Raw genomic sequence first — 21,324 nt, forward strand, 5'->3', positions numbered from 1 at the left:
CAGAGGTATTTTCTGAGGGCCTAACTTAATTTGGATTACTAGTGTTGTTTGTTTCTTGTTTTAGTAATGTTTCAAATAGGTTTTGTCTTATTCCTGGAATATTTCATTTTTTTGAGTGTAGTAAATGAACTATTCTTTTTTTAATGACAGAATGGAATATTCAACACTACATCCTAACTGATGGTAATGGAGTTCCAAATCTTGATTATTGCTTGTTCTCTGAATTTCATAGAGCTCCCTCTTCCAAGCACATGGCATTTTAATCCCAAGGGTTATCTATTGTTTATCCTTTCTTTTGTTCAATTTTGCCCTAACTTGTTTTAGGGAATATGGTTAAGAAAGAGTTAAAACTGCCTGTTTTATAAACAGCCTCTGAGCACAACAAGAAGAAACTGGAGATTCAAGTAGGTCTGGCAAATTACAGCATGAATCTGAAGAATGTGTTGAAAACAACAGAAACTTCCATATCAAACAGCATCACATTATTAAGTAGGAAATACTAACTTTTGTTAACTGTATTTTTGCAGACAGTAAAAATAAAAATGTTGGAAGACTCTACCCAAAGTCATCTGTCGAGTAGTTAAGATAGGGCGCAAACATGATTACTATTCAAAGCCCAAAAAAGCCTGAGAAAGGGATATCCATTGAGTTCACAGTGCTGTGCACGTTTAAGATATGACAAAAATGACAGCAGTGTGGGATATAGTCAGTGTGCCGGTTTGTACAGCAGAGTGCAGTGCCCCACACGACACTGTATACCCATGACAAAAGTCATGGGGTACTTCCTGATATTGTGTCAGACCTCATTTTGCCTGACACAGTGCAGAAACTCGATGTAGTACGGACTTGACAAGTCGTTGGAAGTCTCCCGCAGAAATAGTGAGCCATGCTGCCTCTACAACAGTCCACAATTGTGAAAGTGTTGCCAGTGCAGGATTTTGTGCATGAACTGACCTTTCAATTACGTTCCATAAATGTTTGATGGGATTCATGTCGGGTGATTTGGGTGGTCAAATCATTCGCTCAAAATGCCCGGAATGTTCTGACATAGTACATTGTCATCCATAAAAATTCCATCACCGTTTGGGAACATGAAATCAGTCTCCAAGTAGCTGAACACAACAATTTCGAGACATGATTGGTTCAGTTGGATCAGATGACCCAGTCCATTCTATGTAAATGCTGCCACCCCCAGTTTGCACAGTACCTTGTTGACAACTTGGGTCCATGGCTTTGTGGAGTCTGTGCTACACTCAAATCCTACCATCAGCTTTTACCAACTGAAATAGGACTCATTTAATCAGGCCCCCAATTTCATCGTCTAGGGTCCAATCAACATGGTCATGAGCCCAGGAGAGGCATTGCACGCAATGACGTGCTGTTAGCAATGGCGCTCGCATCAGTCAACTGTTGCCATAGACCATTAACATGACATTTTGCTGCACTGTCCTAACGGGTACACTTGTTGCACACCCCACTCTGATTTCTGCTGTTATTTCATGCAATGTTTCTTGCCTGTTAGCACTGACAACTCTATGCAAACAAGTCTCATCTCGGTTGTTATGCGAAGGCCGTCAGCCACTGAGTTATCCATGGCAAGGAGGTAATGCCAAACATTTGGCATTCTCAGCACTCTCTTGACACTGTGGATCTCAAATACTGAATTCCCTACTGATTCTTGAACCGAATGTCCCATGTCTCTAGCTCCAACTACCATTCTGCATTCAAAGTCTTTTAATTCCCATTGTGCGAACATAATCACTTTAGAAATCTTCTCACATGAATCACTTGAGTACAAATGACAGTTCCACCAATGCCCTGCCTTTTTATACCTCGTGAACGCAATGCTACTGCCATTTGTATATGTGCATATCACTATCCCATGACTTTAGTCAACTCAGTGTGTACTGACTTCACTATTCAGGTCATTATGAAGCTACCGACAGGTCATGTGAGAATGTGCTCGACAAAAGCTACTGACAACACTAAGGCATAGTCCAACTTGAGTTACTGGAAAGCATCTGAAGCTTACTACAAAGCATGTGAAGCTTACCAGAAAGCATGTGAAGCTTCCAGAAGCCAAACATATGCAAATGATCTTGCTGTCTTATCATGCCCACATGAGGGAAGTTTTGTTATCTTCAAGTATCTTTATTTATGCATCAACATAAACTATTTCTCCCTTCAAAGTAATCACCCTCAGATAACACACACTCCTGTCAGTACCTTCTCCAATCTTGGAAGAGCCAGCCGTTGGTGGCCGAGCGGTTCTAGGCACTTCAGTCTGGAACCGCGCGACCGCTACGGTCGCAGGTTCGAATCCTGCCTCGGGCATGGAAGTATGCGATGTCCTTAGGTTAGTTAGGTTTAAGTTGTTCTAAGTTCTAGCGGACTGATGACCTCAGCAGTTAAGTCCCATAGTGCTCAGAGCCATTTTTGAACCAATCTTGGAAGCACTTCTGGAACTCACTTTTGATTATGGTGTTCAGCTTCTTCAGCGATTCTGATTTTATCTCACCAATGGTGGCAAAACAACATCCTTTCATGGTTCTTTTCAGCCTCAGGAGTGCAAAGAACTCGCAGAGGGCCACGCCTGGTGAATACAGCGGCTAAGGCAACATAACTGGTTTGTTTTTTGCCAAAAAATCATGAACAAACATTGATGTGAGCAGCAGCATTATCAAGGTGCAATTTCCACAAGTGATTTTATCACATTTTTGGTCATTTTCTTTGGATTGCTTCAAGCAAATCACAGAACTTCCAGGTAGTATTCCTTACTGGCTGTATGACCATAAGGCAAGAACTCATAATGCACTATCCCACTGTAACTGAAGAAGGCAGTGAGAAGAACCTTCACCTGTGATTGAACGTGTCAAACTTTTTCGGTCTTGGCTCTTCAGGCAGTTTCGAAGTCATAATATACCCGTGTTTTTTCACGTGTTATAACCTTCTTTAGAAGTTCTGGATCATTGTCAACTTCATTCAGCAATTCCTGAGTGATGTCTACAGGACATTGTTTTTGGTCAATATTCAACAATTTCGGGAAAAAAACTTTGCTGCTACATGTTTCATGCCCAGAACATCTGTTACACTTGTAACAGCCCTCAAACCTCCATATACTAAACAGCAACATGCTGGTTTTAAATACAGGAACCAAGAGACTGGTCAATATTTGCATTATACAACCAGTGCTTTCACAACAAGATATTGCAGGAGGGTATATATACAGGGTGTTACAAAAAGGTACGGCCAAACTTACAGGAAACATTCCTCACACACAAATAAAGAAAAGATGTTATGTGGACATGTGTCCGGAAACGCTTAATTTCCATGTTGAGCTCATTTTAGTTTCGTCAGTATGTACTGTACTTCCTCGATTCACCGCCATGATTTCATATGGGATACTCTACCTGTACTGCTAGAACATGTGCCTTTACAAGTATGACACAACATGTGGTTCATGCACGATGGAGCTCCTGCACATTTCAGTCGAAGTGTTCATACGCTTCTCAATAACAGATTCGGTGACCGATGGATTGGTGGAGGCGGACCAACTCCATGGCCTCCACGCTCTCCTGAGCTCAACCCTCTTGTCTTTCATTTATGGGGGCATTTGAAAGCTCTTGTCTACACAACCTCGGTACCAAATGTAGAGACTCTTCGTGCTCGTATTGTGGATGGCTGTGATACAATACGCCATTCTCCAGGGCTGCATCAGCACATCAGGGATTCCATGCGACAGAGGGTGGATGCATGTATCCTTGCTAATGGAGGACATTTTGAACATTTCCTGTAACAAAGCGTTTGAAGTCACGCTGGTGCGTTCTGTTGCTGTGTGTTTCCATTCCATGATTAATGTGATTTGAAGAGAAGTAATAAAATGAGCTCTAACATGGAAAGTAAGCATTTCTGGGCACATGTCCACATAACATATTTTCTTTCTTTGTATGTGAGGAATGTTTCCTGAAAGTTTGGCCGTACCTTTTTGTAACACCCTGTATAAAAAGCACTGTCATAAAACCTCCAGTGAGAGGTTTACAACAAAACATAGCATGAAAGGGGATACAAGACAGACAACCAGAAATGTGTAGGCAGCTAAACAATATACAGCAATACCGAACATGACACCTCCTCTTATCAGTCCAGTGTCACAAATTACAAAGAATCCATAACCACGACAATATCATCAGCAGAAAACTCACTCAAATCTTCACATGCAAACAGCAGCCTGCTTGAAAGAAATCATGAAGCAGCAAATTATAACTTTTTCCACATATGAATCACTGTAGTCATTTCATCACTTCAAATCATGAACCGTAGACAAAATCCATCTCGGTAATGGCAAACAGACCACTCAAATTCAGTTAGTGAAGTACAAGCTCCATTACATCCAATAAAGTGATATTATCAAAATGTCTTACCAAATACCTGATATTCTGTGCCATATGCAAAATATAGCTTAAGACAGGAGCACAGTTTTATCTTCCTGGTTAGAGCATAAGTAGAGTTAGTTATTTACATGTTCCCTGGATCATAATTGTGACCTCTTGCTACGATGTGGTTCAAGTCTGTTTTACAGTTATAGTGTATATATTCAGCACAAAAAATGGCAGTGTGCTGATCACTTACATGATTTCTTAAGTACATGCAGTGTGTCAGCTTGGTAGCATTTATTACATTCAACTTAAAATCATAAATACTAAAAGTGTCAATGTGAGCACCATTCATCACACATCTAGTGATCGGTGAGTTCATCCCAAAACGCAATAGTGAATGGTGAGTTCTTCCCAAAACTCAATCAGTGGGTCTAGAGTAATCATTGCAACCATGCTGTTTCTAAGGTTGGGTAGATTAGCTGGTAGCAGAGGCACATACATATGATTCTTTATGAAGCTCCAAAGGTAAAAACCGTATGGAGTCAGATCAAGTCTGTATGTGTAAGTCACGCAAAACAAGCTCTGTTACTTGATCCCCTGTGGCCAATCCAGCAGTTGGATACAATGTTTTTTAACAAACTGCGCACTGAGTTATGCCAGTGAGGCAGCGCACCATGTTGCTGCCAAGTTCTGTGGTTCAATTTCTTCCAATTGAGGAAAGAGTCACAGTTCTAATGCAGTGATATAAGAAACACCAGTTACAGTTGCTTCACTGAAAAAGAAATGCAGTACACTTTTCATCGGGATATGAAAAAAAGCAACTGTACCATCTCGCGAGGATTTGCTGATATCCAGAAGTGCACATTAGATGTTTTCACATTTCCACTTAGATGAAATGTCAATTCATCGCTGAAGACAACACGATTCAGAAAATCTTCATCATTATGCAGCAACGTTTTGTTTGCAAGGTTGGCACAGAAACTGTAGTCTGTGGGCTTTGGAGCTTGGAACAACTGCAGTTAATAAGGATGTAGATGCAGTTGTAAGCATTTAATTAAAAGTCCCCACTCAGACATCGCTGGAATTGCTAATTCATGAATAGCCTTCCAAACTGATTTCTTGGGGATACACATGAAAGACTCTCACTCGTTCAACGCGTTCTTCAATCATTCTTGGTCATTTCATACTCTTCCCTTTGTGCACAGGTATACAAACAAAGCTGTTTGAGTTGCTCTTTCATTTGATGTATTATTTATGATTTTAAGTTGAATGTAAAAAAAACTGCAAAGCCTTAAAACCCATATATCCATCATTTTCAAACATCCTGCATATACTGAACAATGGAAGCTCCAGGTTGGGATAACAGTGATGTTAGGAAAATATAGATTGCTAATACTGTAATGACGACTCATTAAGTTGCACAATTAAAGCACACTTACACATTTTCTTTCAGCCACAAATCAGCCTTCTGATGAAGGCTGTGGCTGAAAACTAATGTGCAACTGTCTTTTAACTTGCCTGTCTGCAATGTAATGTGTCATTTTTACAGTAAGTAGCAATCTATCTTTTCCTTACACTGTTGTTCCTGTATATACTGGGTTATACTTAACTACACTCCTGGAAAATGAAATAAGAACACCGTGAATTCATTGTCCCAGGAAGGGGAAACTTTATTGACACATTCCTGGGGTCAGATACATCACATGATCACACTGACAGAACCACAGGCACATAGACACAGGCAACAGAGCATGCACAATGTCGGCACTAGTACAGTGTATATCCACCTTTCGCAGCAATGCAGGCTGCTATTCTCCCATGGAGACGATCGTAGAGATGCTGGATGTAGTCCTGTGGAACGGCTTGCCATGCCATTTCCACCTGGCGCCTCAGTTGGACCAGCGTTCGTGCTGGACGTGCAGACCACGTGAGACGACGCTTCATCCAGTCCCAAACATGCTCAATGGGGGACAGATCCGGAGATCATGCTGGCCAGGGTAGTTGACTTACACCTTCTAGAGCACGTTGGGTGGCACGGGATACATGCGGACGTGCATTGTCCTGTTGGAACAGCAAGTTCCCTTGCCGGTCTAGGAATGGTAGAACGATGGGTTCGATGACAGTTTGGATGTACCGTGCACTATTCAGTGTCCCCTCGATGATCACCAGTGGTGTACGGCCAGTGTAGGAGATCGCTCCCCACACCATGATGCCGGGTGTTGGCCCTGTGTGCCTCGGTCGTATGCAGTCCTGATTGTGGCGCTCACCTGCACGGCGCCAAACACGCATACGACCATCATTGGCACCAAGGCAGAAGCGACTCTCATCGCTGAAGACGACACGTCTCCATTCGTCCCTCCATTCACGCCTGTCGCGACACCACTGGAGGCGGGCTGCACGATGTTGGGGCGTGAGCGGAAGACGGCCTAACGGTGTGCGGGACCGTAGCCCAACTTCATGGAGACGGTTGTGAATGGTCCTCGCCGATACCCCAGGAGCAACAGTGTCCCTAATTTGCTGGGAAGTGGCGGTGCGGTCCCCTACGGCACTGCGTAGGATCCTACGGTCTTGGCGTGCATCCGTGCTTCGCTGCGGTCCGGTCCCAGGTCGACGGGCACGTGCACCTTCCGCCGACCACTGGCGACAACATCGATGTACTGTGGAGACCTCACGCCCCACGTGTTGAGCAATTCGGCGGTACGTCCACCCGGCCTCCCGCATGCCCACTATACGCCCTCGCTCAAAGTCCGTCAACTGCACATACGGTTCACGTCCACCCTGTCGCGGCATGCTACCAGTGTTAAAGACTGCGATGGAGCTCCGTATGTCACGGCAAACTGGCTGACACTGACGGCGGCGGTGCACAAATGCTGCGCAGCTAGCGCCATTCGACGGCCAACACCGCGGTTCCTGGTGTGTCCGCTGTGCCGTGCGTGTGATCATTGCTTGTACAGCCCTCTCGCAGTGTCCGGAGCAAGTATGGTGGGTCTGACACACCGGTGTCAGTGTGTTCTTTTTTCCATTTCCAGGAGTGTATGTTCAATCCTATTCCCAACAAACAAAAATGCACATGCACACACACATGCATGTACATACACAGAATCATACTACAATACTTTTAGAAATCCTTCTATGGAGTAGAAGCAGTTGTCAATCAGATAATATTTCTATTTATGTTTGAAGTTAATTTTACTATCCATTAAATTCTTTACATCACTCAGCAGGTGGTCAAAGATTTTTGTGACTGAGTACCTCTTCCTTTCTGTGCCACACTAAGCCATCTTTATGATTATTATTATTGTTATTTTTAAACTCTGATCAGTTGTCAACAACAAACTTGATAGGGGAGTAAATGTGCTGTGAGGCTGTTTTTGGTAAAGAGCTGTCTGCAAGAGATTCTAGAGTGCACATAAAACATTATCTCTATTACACACATCTTTGCTACAAACACTGTTTTCCTCAGTGATGAGTTATCCTAGAACATGGTGCCATAAGACAATAGTGAATGAAAATAGGAGAATTAATTCAACTTTTTTTATATTTTCATTTTCAAAATCTGAGACAGTGTGGCACAGATGAAGCAGTCCACGTAAGTATAAAAAAATACAGTGAAATTACTGAAATGAAACAGACTTACCTATTATTTACAGTGAAAAATACATTTAAAGAAGATGCTGAAAGTGACCCCCTGCAACATCAATACCTTTGACTTCCAGATATTGTATTGTGTGTGGATTTGTTTCACAGACCTTGCTCTTCAAATGTCTCCATAGGGCTAGATCTGGCGAATGTGGTGGCCGTAAATGTTTGCTGTCATTTTGTTACTCAGTGAAGGCATCATGGACTTGTTCCATGGATACCTTAGACGTGTGGCATGTTGTCCCATCTTGCTGGGAGTTTATTTATTTATTTACACGTCAAGTTCCGAAGGACCAAATTGAGGAGCAAATCTCCAAGGTCATGGAACGTGTCAGTACATGAAATTACAACATAAAAGTAATAACAAATAAAAATAAATGTTCATGAACCTGAAAAAGTAAGTCCATAAGTTTAAGTAAAAGCTATCAGCAATACAATAAGAATCAGCTTAATTTTTCAAGGAACTCCTTGACAGAATAGAAGGAGTGACCCATGAGGAAACTCTCCAGTTTCGATTTGAAAGTGCATGGATTACTGTTAAGATTTTTGAATTCGAGTGGCAGCTTACTGAAAATGAATGCAGCAGTATACTGCACACCTTTTTGCACATTTGTCTTTCATATTTAGTGAGTTGAGCAGAAAATATATCAAAAATTTCCATATATGCAACCGTGTTAAAGGTACTCTCAAAATATATTTGTCTACTGATGTGTGTTTCTGTTACACCACACCAAATGCCAATATTTTCCATCATGGAGTGATTGCTGACACACAGTGTTAGGGCTCTTCATCATCCATTACGTTGTGTTCTGTGAATACACATGATCAGAAAGATAAAACCCTGCTTCATCACTCATGATGTAATGGAAAGGGTCTAACAAACCACTGTTGATGTTATTCAAAAGCAAAGTGCAGTAATCTGCATGTTTCTGACAGTCATCAACCTGTATTTGCTGCACAACTGCCACACGATACGGTTTCAAATTGGGACTTTCAATATCCATTGGCAACTCCTCCTATGTACATGCATCTCTTGGGCCAGTTTACGTGTTGAATTCTTTGGGCTCTCAATAATTCTTTGGTGAATGTCTGCAACAGCTTCCGGTGTGCAAACTGAAGGAATTCTTTGTCATTTTACATTTTGCACAGATCCATAGCTACCCTAATTTTTGTAGTCTCCATACTGCCCTCTTTTCAAGTAATCCTCTATCTGGATACTTGACCCCGGAAATTTTGTGCGTTTCCTTAATCAAACCTGTTTTCACATATGCTTCCACAATTTCAATTCTTCACTGATAAAATAAACTGAAATGTTGACTGAAGAATGGTAACAATCGATTATTGCATAAAACTGTCCATAATCATAGCCATTAATTCTATTTCAAATACCGAAATATTGCACTTGCCTTAATAGGGGAGGTGAGCTACTTTTCACTGTGCCACTGTGCATTATCTGTAATGCAGAAGCTGCAGAATTAAGACGTTTAAGAAGACATGTAACATGTGTATTCCAGTTCAAGTTCTTATCAATATAAACATCTAAGAATTTAGAAATATTCTGTTTCATTTATTGAGTTATTTTCATGCATTATTTCTACTGATATCGGCAGGCCCTGTGCATGTATTTTGTTCTAGCTAAACTCAGATCAGACACAACAGATGGTTATAAAGGACTTGAGCCTTTTTTTATCCATCCCTTTCCAAACAAACTGAAAGCAATCACATTTTTGTCATGCTAGAATAATGATATAAAATAGAACAGTTACATTCATATCTGTTTACAGAGCCCCAGATTGACATGTAAGAAAAACAGATGTAAGCACATCAGGAGGGAGCAGTGGTAGGAGCCACGGGATAGGGAAATGATTGCAGAAGGAGCACAGCACCACCAGGATAGTTCTGAGTGACATTTTGCCCACCGCACTTGGAATAACTTTCCAACCCCCCCCCCCCCCCCCCCCCCCCCTCCACACAATATCCTGCTCCTTTGGCAACCATTTCCTTGCCCTTCGCTCCTACCCTTATGACCATCCCCACTGTAAGACCTGCCCTATCCACTCACCTGCCACCACCTATACTAGTCCTGTAACTGGCAAAACATATACTGTCAATGGGAGAGACATCTACGAAACAACACACCACGTACCAGCTGTTACGTAAACACTGTTCAGCTTTCTACCTGAGTATGAGTAGCACCAAGTCATCAGTTAGCATGAATAGGCACAGATAGAAGGTGTACACTGGTAATACAAAATAATATGTTGCAGAGTGTGCTCTAAAAAATGACACCCATGACCTTGCTGCTTGTTTCACCACATGTGTCATCTAGATTCTTCCCCAGACACCACTTTCTCAGAACTCTGCAGGCAGGAACTGGTGTTACAACGTACCCTTGGTTCTTGCCATGCCTCTGGCCTTAAATTATGTTAATTTCTTCAGTCTCAGCATCTGTTCTCAGTAACTATCCCTTTCTACACTTTTTTAGTTTTGTATATCTTTTATTTTCTGACCTGTCTGTTTTCCTCCGTCCCCACTTTCCACTCTTATTAACACTTGCACGATGTTTTTTCAGTAATCTCTGTCTTGCTTATTACTCTATCTTCCAACATAACCTCTCAGGTTTTCAAGTCCGATCTAGTGCAGCTGGCAACTGTCAGTCTTTTCTTCTCACCCTGTATTATGTCTCTGGGCAACTTTTCCGTAATTATTCCCTTTTCTTAAATCTTGCCAGTCCTTTTCCTTTGTCCCTCTTCCTTCCCATTCAACTATTCTGCCAGAAGGAGCCACTGATTCCGAAAGCTTGCACATTTTGTTAATTTTTGTGTGTTTTCTCCTGCTGCTTCTTGGTGAAAAAATCACTTATGGAGGACATTCACAACTGACTTGTTTAACAGAATGCTATCTTTAGGTGCAAGTACTGCCCCAGACCCACATAACATCCATTACCAACCTACCAAACATAGGAAAAAAAATTCTATTCAATATAATGAGAAGGTTATGGGTGTAGGTAGTGCAGGATACAATGGACGATGTGCAGTGGCCATTTTTCATCCAAAGCACTAGGCGAGTTCATTTGTTTGCTCAGAATGGGAGGCTGACAAGCGTTTGCCACCTTTCAGCCAGTCAGTGATGACAGAATTGGCATGGATGCCCTGCAATCTTGAGATTGCACCATGCAAGCGATAAAGCCTGAGTGAAACATCCACAACATTTCTCATACTTCATAAAAGGTTGGAGATATCGAAATAAGATTTTGTCAGGTGATAGCACACTAGAGGGGAGTATTTTGTCGTATGGTGATTATGCAAAACTTCATTATCTACCAAGTTATTCTGCTAACTACAGAATTTTCGAATGAAAGAATATAAATTTAGGAGCCATCGATAGCTGGTGAAATGAGAAATGCTATGGGTTTTGGAACAATGTAAGTGAAGTCATAACACATATATTTTGTGCCAAGGATGTACTTTTCTGTAAGATTTTGAGCTTACTTTTCCTCAGTTCCTCACTTAATACTTACAAAAAATGTGAGTGTAGGCTTCAGTTTATAACAGCACTTCCCCTCCAGCGCTTGGCATTTCCCCTACAGCGTCTGCCCACACCCCCCACCACAACGACTCTCCCCAAGTATCCCCTGCCATCTGCACAGCTACCGGCCATGGTATTCTGCATGCCTACACACAGGGCTCATGTACCTCAGCTGAATACAGCACGCATTTTTGCAGTAAGGAAACTCAATAAGGCTAAAAAGTGCAGGGAATTGTGCAGCCCAGTAACTTTCATTTCCTGTCCTTTTAAGCTAACCGACAGAATGGTAAAACAGAAACTTGAATGACGACATAAAACTAATTCCAACATACATAGAATGCAATTTTGTTTCTGGAAAGGGAGGGGTGCTTGCTACAGTGTAATCTTCAACAGCTTCCTATAGAACAGTGATACCAAGAGTGGGAGAGAGAAATGACACTTCAGTAACTAGCAGTGCTGAAGAGATTATCATCGCCTGTACTCAGAATTCATAACAATTCTGAAATAAGAGAAAGAAAACTATTTTGCACTTGGGTCAGGTGGCAGCAGAACCTCCATTATTGTTCACTATATACATCAAACACTTCTAGATTCATAGAATCTGCGAGGAAAATTTTACAATTAATGAGATAATAGACTTGCAAGTTAATATGGTTCACCAAGACTTAAGAAGCAGCATATTTTATAAAAATGGTTACTTCTACATTTCTCTGAAGGGGAATAACTGAGTAGTGTGTTTATCAACTCCAAACGCAGCCCTAGAACAATTAGCTTTTGATCATTAGTTAATTGACTGCAGTGGATAGCCACAGGAGTCTAAGCACACCACACTCTGCATATGGCTCGCTACTAACACATAGAGTAAATGTGTCCATGGTGTACGAGTAGTTTTAACTGCAGTAGTAGTTTCGAAGCATTCCCCTGTTTATCATTTAGCTGTGGTGGACAACAGTTTTCTAGGACTACCGATGCAGTACCACCATATTTTATTTTTGATGTCAACCCGCCAGATGGTATTTCAATGTACTGTATGTGCCTCTGTTATGAGTTCAGTATCATCACTTTTGGCAGAATCTCAGCATCCTTTGTAGCTTGCTGTACATCCAACAAATGACATTTCATTTCCGCATATTTGTGCTCTGCTGGATAAATATATTATTGTTGTAGACAGCAGTAAATGACATAAATGTAATAAATAAATACTCCAATTCTCTTAGTGTGTCTCCAATGACTGAAACAAAACAATCCTGAGAATGTTGTGGGTTGGCAGGAGAGCCAACACCGGTTATGAGAGGAAGCCGAAAGGCACGCGTTTTAGCTCACGCAGGCTGGCGTGAGGTCTGGAACAGGTCAAAGAAATTAGACTTTAGCAAAAAAGGACGTAGCTGTGGAATACTTAACTTTAATCCATAAATGGTGAACGTCGCTCTTGACGGTACATGTTTTACAGTATCAATAGTAACTGGTAATGGCACCTTGCTAGGTCGTAGCAAATGACGTAGCTGAAGGCTATGCTAACTATCGTCTCGGCAAATGAGAGCATATTTTGTCAGTGAACCATCGCTAGCAAAGTCGGTTGTACCACTGGGGCGAGTGCTAGGAAGTCTCTCTAGACCTGCCGTGTGGCGGCGCTCGGTCTGCAATCACTGATAATGGTGACACGCGGGTCCGACTTATACTAACGGACCGCGGCCGATTTAAAGGCTACCACCTAGCAAGTGTGGTGTCTGGCGGTGACACCACAGAGAAATAGTGAGCATGTCTGAAGTATTCAGCATCTAGAAGGTGGGGAGAGATGTGGCACTGCAACATCCACTGCATGGCTGCCAAGGGGTCATTCTTTCTACGCAGAATTCCAGCCGTCGGTATAGGGATATAAGGAAGACAATATGTATTTACTGCAAGCAACACATAAGTTTCCCTTGGACTATGAGTTTCAGTTTCTTCACATGGGTGCTATCAATATTTAGAGCTGTTGTAATTGGGAAAGTAGGTAAACACTGAGGTTTCTTTATATAAACTGGCTGAGACAGGACGCATACAAGCAGCTGATCATATCAGTGGCTGGGGATTGCATAAATTTTAACAATTCACATTAAATAGCACCTAACAAACTCAACTGATGCACATCAGTGACATTAAGATGACTGAAATTCTTATAAAGTACTACATGAACTTCGGGTATTAGAGGATAGTTGGGAAATATGGAATACTGTAATTTCTCGCCTGTTGAGTGGTTTTCCCAAGTGGAAGATGCATGGACTATTTCACAATGTTTTAATGATTCTCTATAGCAAGTCCAGTTCATCCCCAGACATTGAATGAGGTTACAGTGCAGGAAAATTGTTTTTGCAGTTCTACAAACTTTTTGCAGCTAAGTTTTAAAAAATTTTCAATAATTATGCAAAAGGTACACTAGCAATTAAAACCATACAATGCATTAGGTAAAAGAATAGTCAATTGTTGTGTGTTGCTCAATTTTAACTGCAGATACAGTTGGTTCGGTTCTTATTTCTGAAGTCCAAGATGGCATGTCAGACAATATTGAGTGCATGGTATTTCTTGAGTGCGCAGGTGCAGAGAACAAAGAATACATTTTTGATTTCTGCAGACAGATAAATGTAAAATGAAATGACCTATACTATGGAAACAGATAATTGTTTCAGAACTTTTTTGAAGTTAATAAACTTAAGAGATACGTTATTGAATCAAATTAATTTCTGTGTATAGTAGAAATGTTAGTCGCAGACAGGTACAACAAAAAGATTGCTCAACAAGTAATCTTTTACACACACACACACACACATATATTGTGTGTGTGTGTGTGTGTGTGTGTGTGGTCTAAGTCAAAAGAAGCTTTTCGATTGAAAGCTTACTTGTTTAGCAGCCTTTTTGTTGTGCCTGTTTGTGACTCAACATTTACACTATATGGTGAGTAGTAATCTGTTCTTTTATAATAGTCATTATTCCAGCCTGAATTTTTCACTGTTAAATTACTTTTTTCTGCTTCCCGAAGTATGTCTTTTAATAGTTTAAGTTAAGTGCAATCTCAGAATCGAATTTTGCATACATTAAATATGATTTTTCCCAAATTTACATGAGTAGCCACATTTTTACTACTCTATCCCTGCTGTGACTCGCCGATCATTCAAAGCGCCGCCGCGCAATTATGCGCGTCCTCTATGTGCGGCGCCGACTGCCAGCCATGCAGCAGCTGCGCCACCTAAGCGGCCAGCCGAGCAGCGGCCGCTAGACTGGGACTCAGTGTTCATTCGAATGCTAATGTGTACACATGTCTTGCTTGTCAACTTACTCTGTGACTTATATGTGTTGTGTCATTCTGAAAAATATGTGTTAAACTTGACGTTATAACAATTGGCGACGAGGTAGTGGATTTTTCCTTTTCACCGTTGACCAACAGGGTTCCATGGCTACTGTTGTGCAACTATTCTAAAATCTCCTTGAACAGCAAACGCTTCTAACAGCGGCGATTCGCGATTTCATCGCGGCGTCAAATGCGGGGCGTTTCTCGTCGTTGGCTATAACTTCTTTTCCTCCTTACTACAAGACGGCGGAAGACTGGTCTGATTATGAAAAACGTCTTTGACAGCGCTTCTTGGCATTTCATGTCACGGGCGAACAACCATGTAAGTCTCTGTTCCTTTCCTGGATTTCACCTAAAATGTATCGGTTGTTGTCGCAATTGGTTCCTTTGAAGGATCCTGCGTCTTTGTCCTTTGCTGAAATGTGCTCACTTCTGTCTGTCTATTTTCAAAAGCAAACACATGTGGTAGCCTCTCATGTTGCCTTTTTATCGTTGTCAAAAACAGCCACATCAATCCTATCGCGTTTGGGCTGCTGAACTTCACAGCCTCAGTCGAAAGTGTCAATTTGTTACTGACGTTCACAAAGAATCCTATGCCGATTCCATGGTAAGGGATGCTATTACCCGGTCGGCGCCCGACAAAGAAGATCGGCAACGTGCCCTTCAGTTGGCGAATCCGACTCTAGATGAAGTTCTCTCCATTGCACAGTCTTTTGAAATTTCTTGCGCTGCTGGGGCGCAAATAGAGGCGTGGGGTGATATCGGCGAAATACAACCTTTGTGCGCTATTGACGATGCGTGCGGCGCGTCCACGCCGGCCGACGTGGCCGCAGTGCGCTCCTACGCGCAGCCTCGGCCTAGCCGTAAACAACCCGCTAAGAAACTGCAGCAAAACCCCTGGCAACTTCCTTCATGTCCGCGGTGTTTTACGAAACATTCACGCGAGGATTGTCCCCAATGTTGGGCTGTGTGTCACAACTGCAAAAAGAAAGGTCATGTGACTTCCGTTTGCAAATCCGACCGCATACATGATGTTCATGAACATGACGCTGATTCTGATTCTGTGTTGTCTGTCAGTTGCACTTCTTCCCTTTCAGGGAAGTTATTCCTCACTGTCCAAATCCTTCGTCGCGATGTTCGCATGCAAGTGGATACTGGTTCTGCTGCCACTATAATTATTTCTCAGACGTATCTTCAGTTGGGTTCTCCACTCCTGTCACCTGTCACTCGGCAATTATGGACGTACAATAAACAGAAGATTTCTCTCTTGGGACAGTTTAATGCTGAGGTATCTTACAAATCCGTCGTTCGCACTGTTCCCATATTTGTGGTCGACCAGAGCAACGCAGAAAATCTTTTGGGTTTCAATGCCTTTCGCGTTTTTGGGTTCTCCATAGATGACTCTGTCAATATTGTCTCTGATGCTATTCCTTATGCTCAACTGGATTCCTTGTCGATGACATTTTCGTCCCTTTTTTCTCCTGGGTTAGGCTGTGCAAACGACTTTGAAGCTCATATCATGCTCAAACCCACTACTCGGCCTAAGTTTTTTCGGGCTCGGCCCATTCCTGTGGCCCTTCATGATCGGGTAAAACGGGAGTTGGATCGTCTCACTACTTCAGGGGTCTTGCTTCCTGTCACTTCCAGTGAGTGGTCCTCTCCCGTCGTTGTTGTTGCTAAGCCAAATGGTGATATTCGTCTCTGTGGCGATTTCAAAGCCACTGTAAATGCTCAATGCCTCATCGACACTTACCCTATGCCCCGTCCTGAAGAACTGTTCACTAAACTTGCTGGAGACCAGTATTTTTCCAAAATTGACATGTCAGAAGCTTATCATCAACTTCCTCTCGATGCTGCTTCCCGGCAGTTTGTGGTCCTTAACACGCCTTTCGGCCTCTATCAATACCAACGCTTGCCATTCGGGGTTGCTAGTGCCCCTGCTCTCTTTCAGCGATTCTTGGAACAATTATTGCTTCCTGTCCCTGGGTATATCAATTACATGGACGACATTGTTGTCACTGGCTCCACAACTGAAGAACATCTTCAAAATCTCCACACACTTTTTCATGTCTTACAGACTGCCGGTCTTAAGTGTAATCTTCAGAAATCACCATTTTTTCAGGCATCTATCACGTACTTGGGGTTTCAACTCTCTCGGGATGGTATTCGTCCGCTTCAGCAAACTGTCGCTGCGGTCGATGCCCTTCCTCGCCCTACATCTGTTAAGGAACTGCAGGCCTTCTTGGGGAAAATAGCATACTATCACAAGTTTTTACCGTCTGCGGCTTCGGTGGCTCAGCCGTTGCATCGCCTGTTGCATAAAAATGTGCCTTTTCACTGGTCCGCATCATGCGACGCGGCTTTCCAGAAATTGAAGACTATGCTGAAACAGGCCCCGTGCCTGGCTACTTATCGACCTGGCCAACATCTTGTCCTTGCCACAGACGCCTCTCAATACGGGGTCGGTGCAGTCCTTGCGCACCGTTTTTCTGACGGTTCGGAACAACCCGTTGCTTATGCCTCCAAAACGCTCACGGAGGCCCAACAAAAGTATTCTCAAATTGAGAAAGAAGCTTTGGCCATTATTTATGCTCTTCATAAGTTTGGTGTTTTTCTCTATGGCTCAAAATTTCATCTTGTTACGGATCATAAACCACTTGTTTCCTTGTTTCATCCATCAACGTCACTTCCCGACAAGGCTGCACACCGCCTCCAGCGTTGGGCTCTTTACTTGTCTTGTTTCAATTATGTGATTCATTTCCGGCCAACGGCTCAACATGCAAATGCTGATGCTCTGTCTCGCCTTCCCATGGGTCCTGATCAGGCATTCGATAGGGACGAACTTTTGTGTTTCCACCTGGATGTTGCCGAGCAGCGGGTTGTGGGCAGGTTCCCCATCACTGGGGACAGGCTGGCAGCTGCTACGGGTTCTGACCCTACCCTCTCCCGAGTTTTACGCTGTATTCAGAAGGGTTGGCCAGATCGCCCGTCCACTAAGACTTCTGATCCGTTGCGGAACTACTATGCTTTGTGCTACCGCCTCACGGCTAGGGATGGTGTTATCCTCCTCTCCACTGACAATGCTTTGCTGCGTGTTGTGGTACCTGCGTCTTTGCGTGCTTCGGTCTTGCGCCTCCTTCACCAAGGGCACTGGGGTGTGTCTCACACAAAAACTCTGGCGCGCCGTCATGTGTACTGGCCTGGCATCGACTCTGAAATAGCACACATGGTCGCTGCCTGCGGCCCTTGTGCATCACAGGCCGTTGCCCCGAAGTCATCTTTGTCACCGTGGCCTTCGCCTGAGAAGCCCTGGGAGTGCATTCATGCTGACTTTGCGGGACCCTTTTTAGGTACTTATTGGCTCCTTGTAATTGACGCTTACTCTAACTTTCCTTTCATTGTCCGTTGAACGTCGCCTACCACCACGGCAACCACCAGTGCTCTCGCCCGCATTTTTTCTTTGGAAGGCCTCCCCTCTACTCTTGTTACTGATAATGGTCCGCAATTTGCCTCTTCTGAATTTTTGTGCTCGTCACGGCATTATGCATGTCACGGCCCCGCTGTTCCATCCACAATCCAACGGTGAGGCTGAGCGACTGGTCCGCATATTTAAGGCTCAGATGCGGAAACTTCTGACTTCTTCTGCTGCTGATGATGCGCTCCTCTAGTTTCTGGCGTCTTACCGTTTCACCCCCATGGGCGACCACAGCCCAGCTGAGCTCTTACATGGCCGACAGCCCCGCACGCTACTTCATCTCCTGCGGCCTTCCACCTCACGGCTGTGGGTGCCTTCACTTGGCCGGTTCACCGCCGACGACCTCGTCTGGGTACGGGGATATGGCAGGCGGCCAAAATGGAGCCTGGGCCTCATCTTAAGACACCGTGGCAGACGCCTGTATGAAATCCAGACGGACACGGGTGTTGCAGTGCGTCATTCGGACCAGCTTCGGCCTCGTGTGCCAGCAACGCTTGTTCCAAATGCCGCTACATCACCTTTGGCTCTACCTGACGCTCGGGATCTTGGCATCTCTCAATACTCACAACGCAGCCCTCTCACCGTCATCGCGATGCCAGCACAAGAACGGACGCCACCAGGAGACGTGCCCATGCAGGAACCGGATGACCATCCTCTGTCAGAGCAAATCTACTCGCCTCCTCCTCCAACGGACCCCGACACATCGCCTATGTCTCCTGCCATATCAACTGGACTTGCCGCAATGGGCAGATTGGTGGATGGGGCCCCAGCAGATTCGACCCCTACGTCTCCTGTCATCTCGACCCGTTATCATCGGGGACACTTCCATCTGTACGGTAAGCCTTCTCCCCGAGACTTTACGGTGAGTCAAACAATGCCCATGGACGTTAGCCATCTCCAGGACACCTCCATCAAGACCAGTGCAACAATTTCAAAGGGGGGGAAAGTGCTGTGACTCGCCGCTCATTCAAAGCGCCGCCGCGCAATTACGCGTGTCCTCTACGTGCGGCGCTGTCTGCCAGCCATGCAGCAGCTGCGCCACCTAAGCGGCCAGCCGAGCAGCGGCTACTAGACTGGGACTCAGTGCTCATTCGAATGCTAACGTGTACACATGTCTTGCTTGTCAACTTACTCTGTGACTTATATGCGTTGTGTCGTTCTGAAATATATGTGTTAAACTTGACGTTATAACAATCCCATATTTCCCAACTATTCCACTTCAACCTCCATGTACAACTTTTAAAAACTCTGTTAGGTGGTAAGGTTTTAGAAGAATAAGTTCAATTTGGAGATACAACTGCAAAAGTAAATGGTATAATACCCAAACTTATGCCAAGAGTGCATAACTAAATGCACACTTAGCAGTACATGAGTGCTTCCTTAAAACAGTAATCTAATTATTTTTGTTATCAGTAAATGAGGATGCATTCTATCATTTGAAAAACACACACACACACACACACACACACACACACACACACACAATTTCAAGATGAATAAATACCCCATTTTTCTCTGTGGATTCTCCTTTTGAATCTGGTGCCCAAAGAAGAGCTGCTTCCTGTGCTTTTCCTTTCAACTTCTCTTCAACAGAGTTTTGTCTTCGTGCTTTCATGTGTGCTTGTCTAAGCAGCTGAAAATATGGTACAATGTAATTAAATTAGTGTAAATATGTTTATCACTGTTGACAGTCATCTCAAAAAGAGTTCGCAAGAGGAAATCAATTTTCAATAGAACAGAAAACGTTTTAATTTCCAAAGTAATGAGAAACACAAGAAAGTAATTTTCACATGAATATTTTTCTTAACATATACAAACATTATCAATCAGTAATAACAACCATATTTTTTCATGTTACTGTAATGCTTATTAAAGTCTACTATTTTTAGCATAATAGCTCTCTTCAAGGCTATATGTGTTTTTTATTTGCATTTTTATCAGTGTCATCAGTCTCCTTATCACAGTACAAAGTTGAAACACAGATACAAATTTACACAGTACTATTTTCTTTTATGCCTAAAGTACAGAAATTAAATCTGGCAAATAGCTTACATCTAGATGCTGATGAACTTGTGATTTCAGATGCTCAGTCAAAGAATTCTTTGTAAGTATTTCTGTACATCCCACATCATGGAAGGTACACTGAACTTCTTCCCTCTTCTGCAAGAACAATAGATAGAAATAAATTAGGTATCTATCAAAACAGTCATTCACACAAAAGTTGGAAAATATTTCAAATGTTTTAACATAATGTTTAATATACTGTGATGCTCTTAAGGTGAAACTTAATATAATGTGTATTGTTGAACTATTCATTACAGGCAACAGCTTCAGGGTGCTGAGCAGGCATCATGACGACTGGCAATGACTGATGCCCAGTTCTTGGTACTCTGTCCTTAGCTCCAAACACTGCTGCAGTTCATCCCATTACATTCCTCTGCCCTAAGAAAAATCTGGCTGCTATGTTTCCACTGAAATCTGGATGTAACATAAGCACTGATTCATTTAGAAGTAATTACACTCCATGCCCCCTACTTCACTCAGATTGTCACTTGCTCCTTTATAATATTTACATATCTTTCCTGACATTACTACCAGTTGCCTCATACACCAAGTTTTTGTTCACAATTGATTTGGTTCCTTGTCAGACTGTTTCTCATTGTTGCTGTTTTTATTGTTTTGAACACCTAGGATGAAAGATGGCATGGATGAAATCTGAGCAACTTTCTACTTGAACAGGCAAAAAGCAACACCTATTATGGCTAAAATTATTGAACACCTAGGATGAAAGATGGCATGGATGAAACTGAGCAACTTTCTACTTGAACAGGCAAAAAGAAACACCTATTATGGCTAAAATTATTGAAGCAGCTGAGACTGATGTTCTTGTAGTTATAAGCTGGCGATTTTTACATGCTCTAAAAGGTGTTCCATCAATAAGTGGCTATACAGGGTGTTACAAAAAGGTACGGCCAAACTTT

The 21,324-nt window shown here is 42.9% G+C and overlaps 1 protein-coding gene across 1 annotated transcript in view; it reads right to left on the reverse strand.

Moving 5' to 3' along the window:
* Positions 1-21,324, reverse strand: part of LOC126473380 (TNF receptor-associated factor 6) — an 84,703-nt gene that overhangs the window by 11,814 nt on the left and 51,565 nt on the right. Inside the window, exons 5-6 of the mRNA XM_050100389.1 lie at positions 20,396-20,503; positions 19,848-19,976 (exon numbers count right to left, since the gene is read on the reverse strand). Of these exons, the coding sequence (XP_049956346.1) occupies positions 19,848-19,976; positions 20,396-20,503 (237 nt within the window). The remainder of the gene's footprint in view (positions 1-19,847; positions 19,977-20,395; positions 20,504-21,324) is intronic.

The sequence above is a fragment of the Schistocerca serialis genome, chromosome 4, assembly GCF_023864345.2.
Source record: "Schistocerca serialis cubense isolate TAMUIC-IGC-003099 chromosome 4, iqSchSeri2.2, whole genome shotgun sequence".
Lineage (NCBI taxonomy): Eukaryota > Metazoa > Arthropoda > Insecta > Orthoptera > Acrididae > Schistocerca > Schistocerca serialis.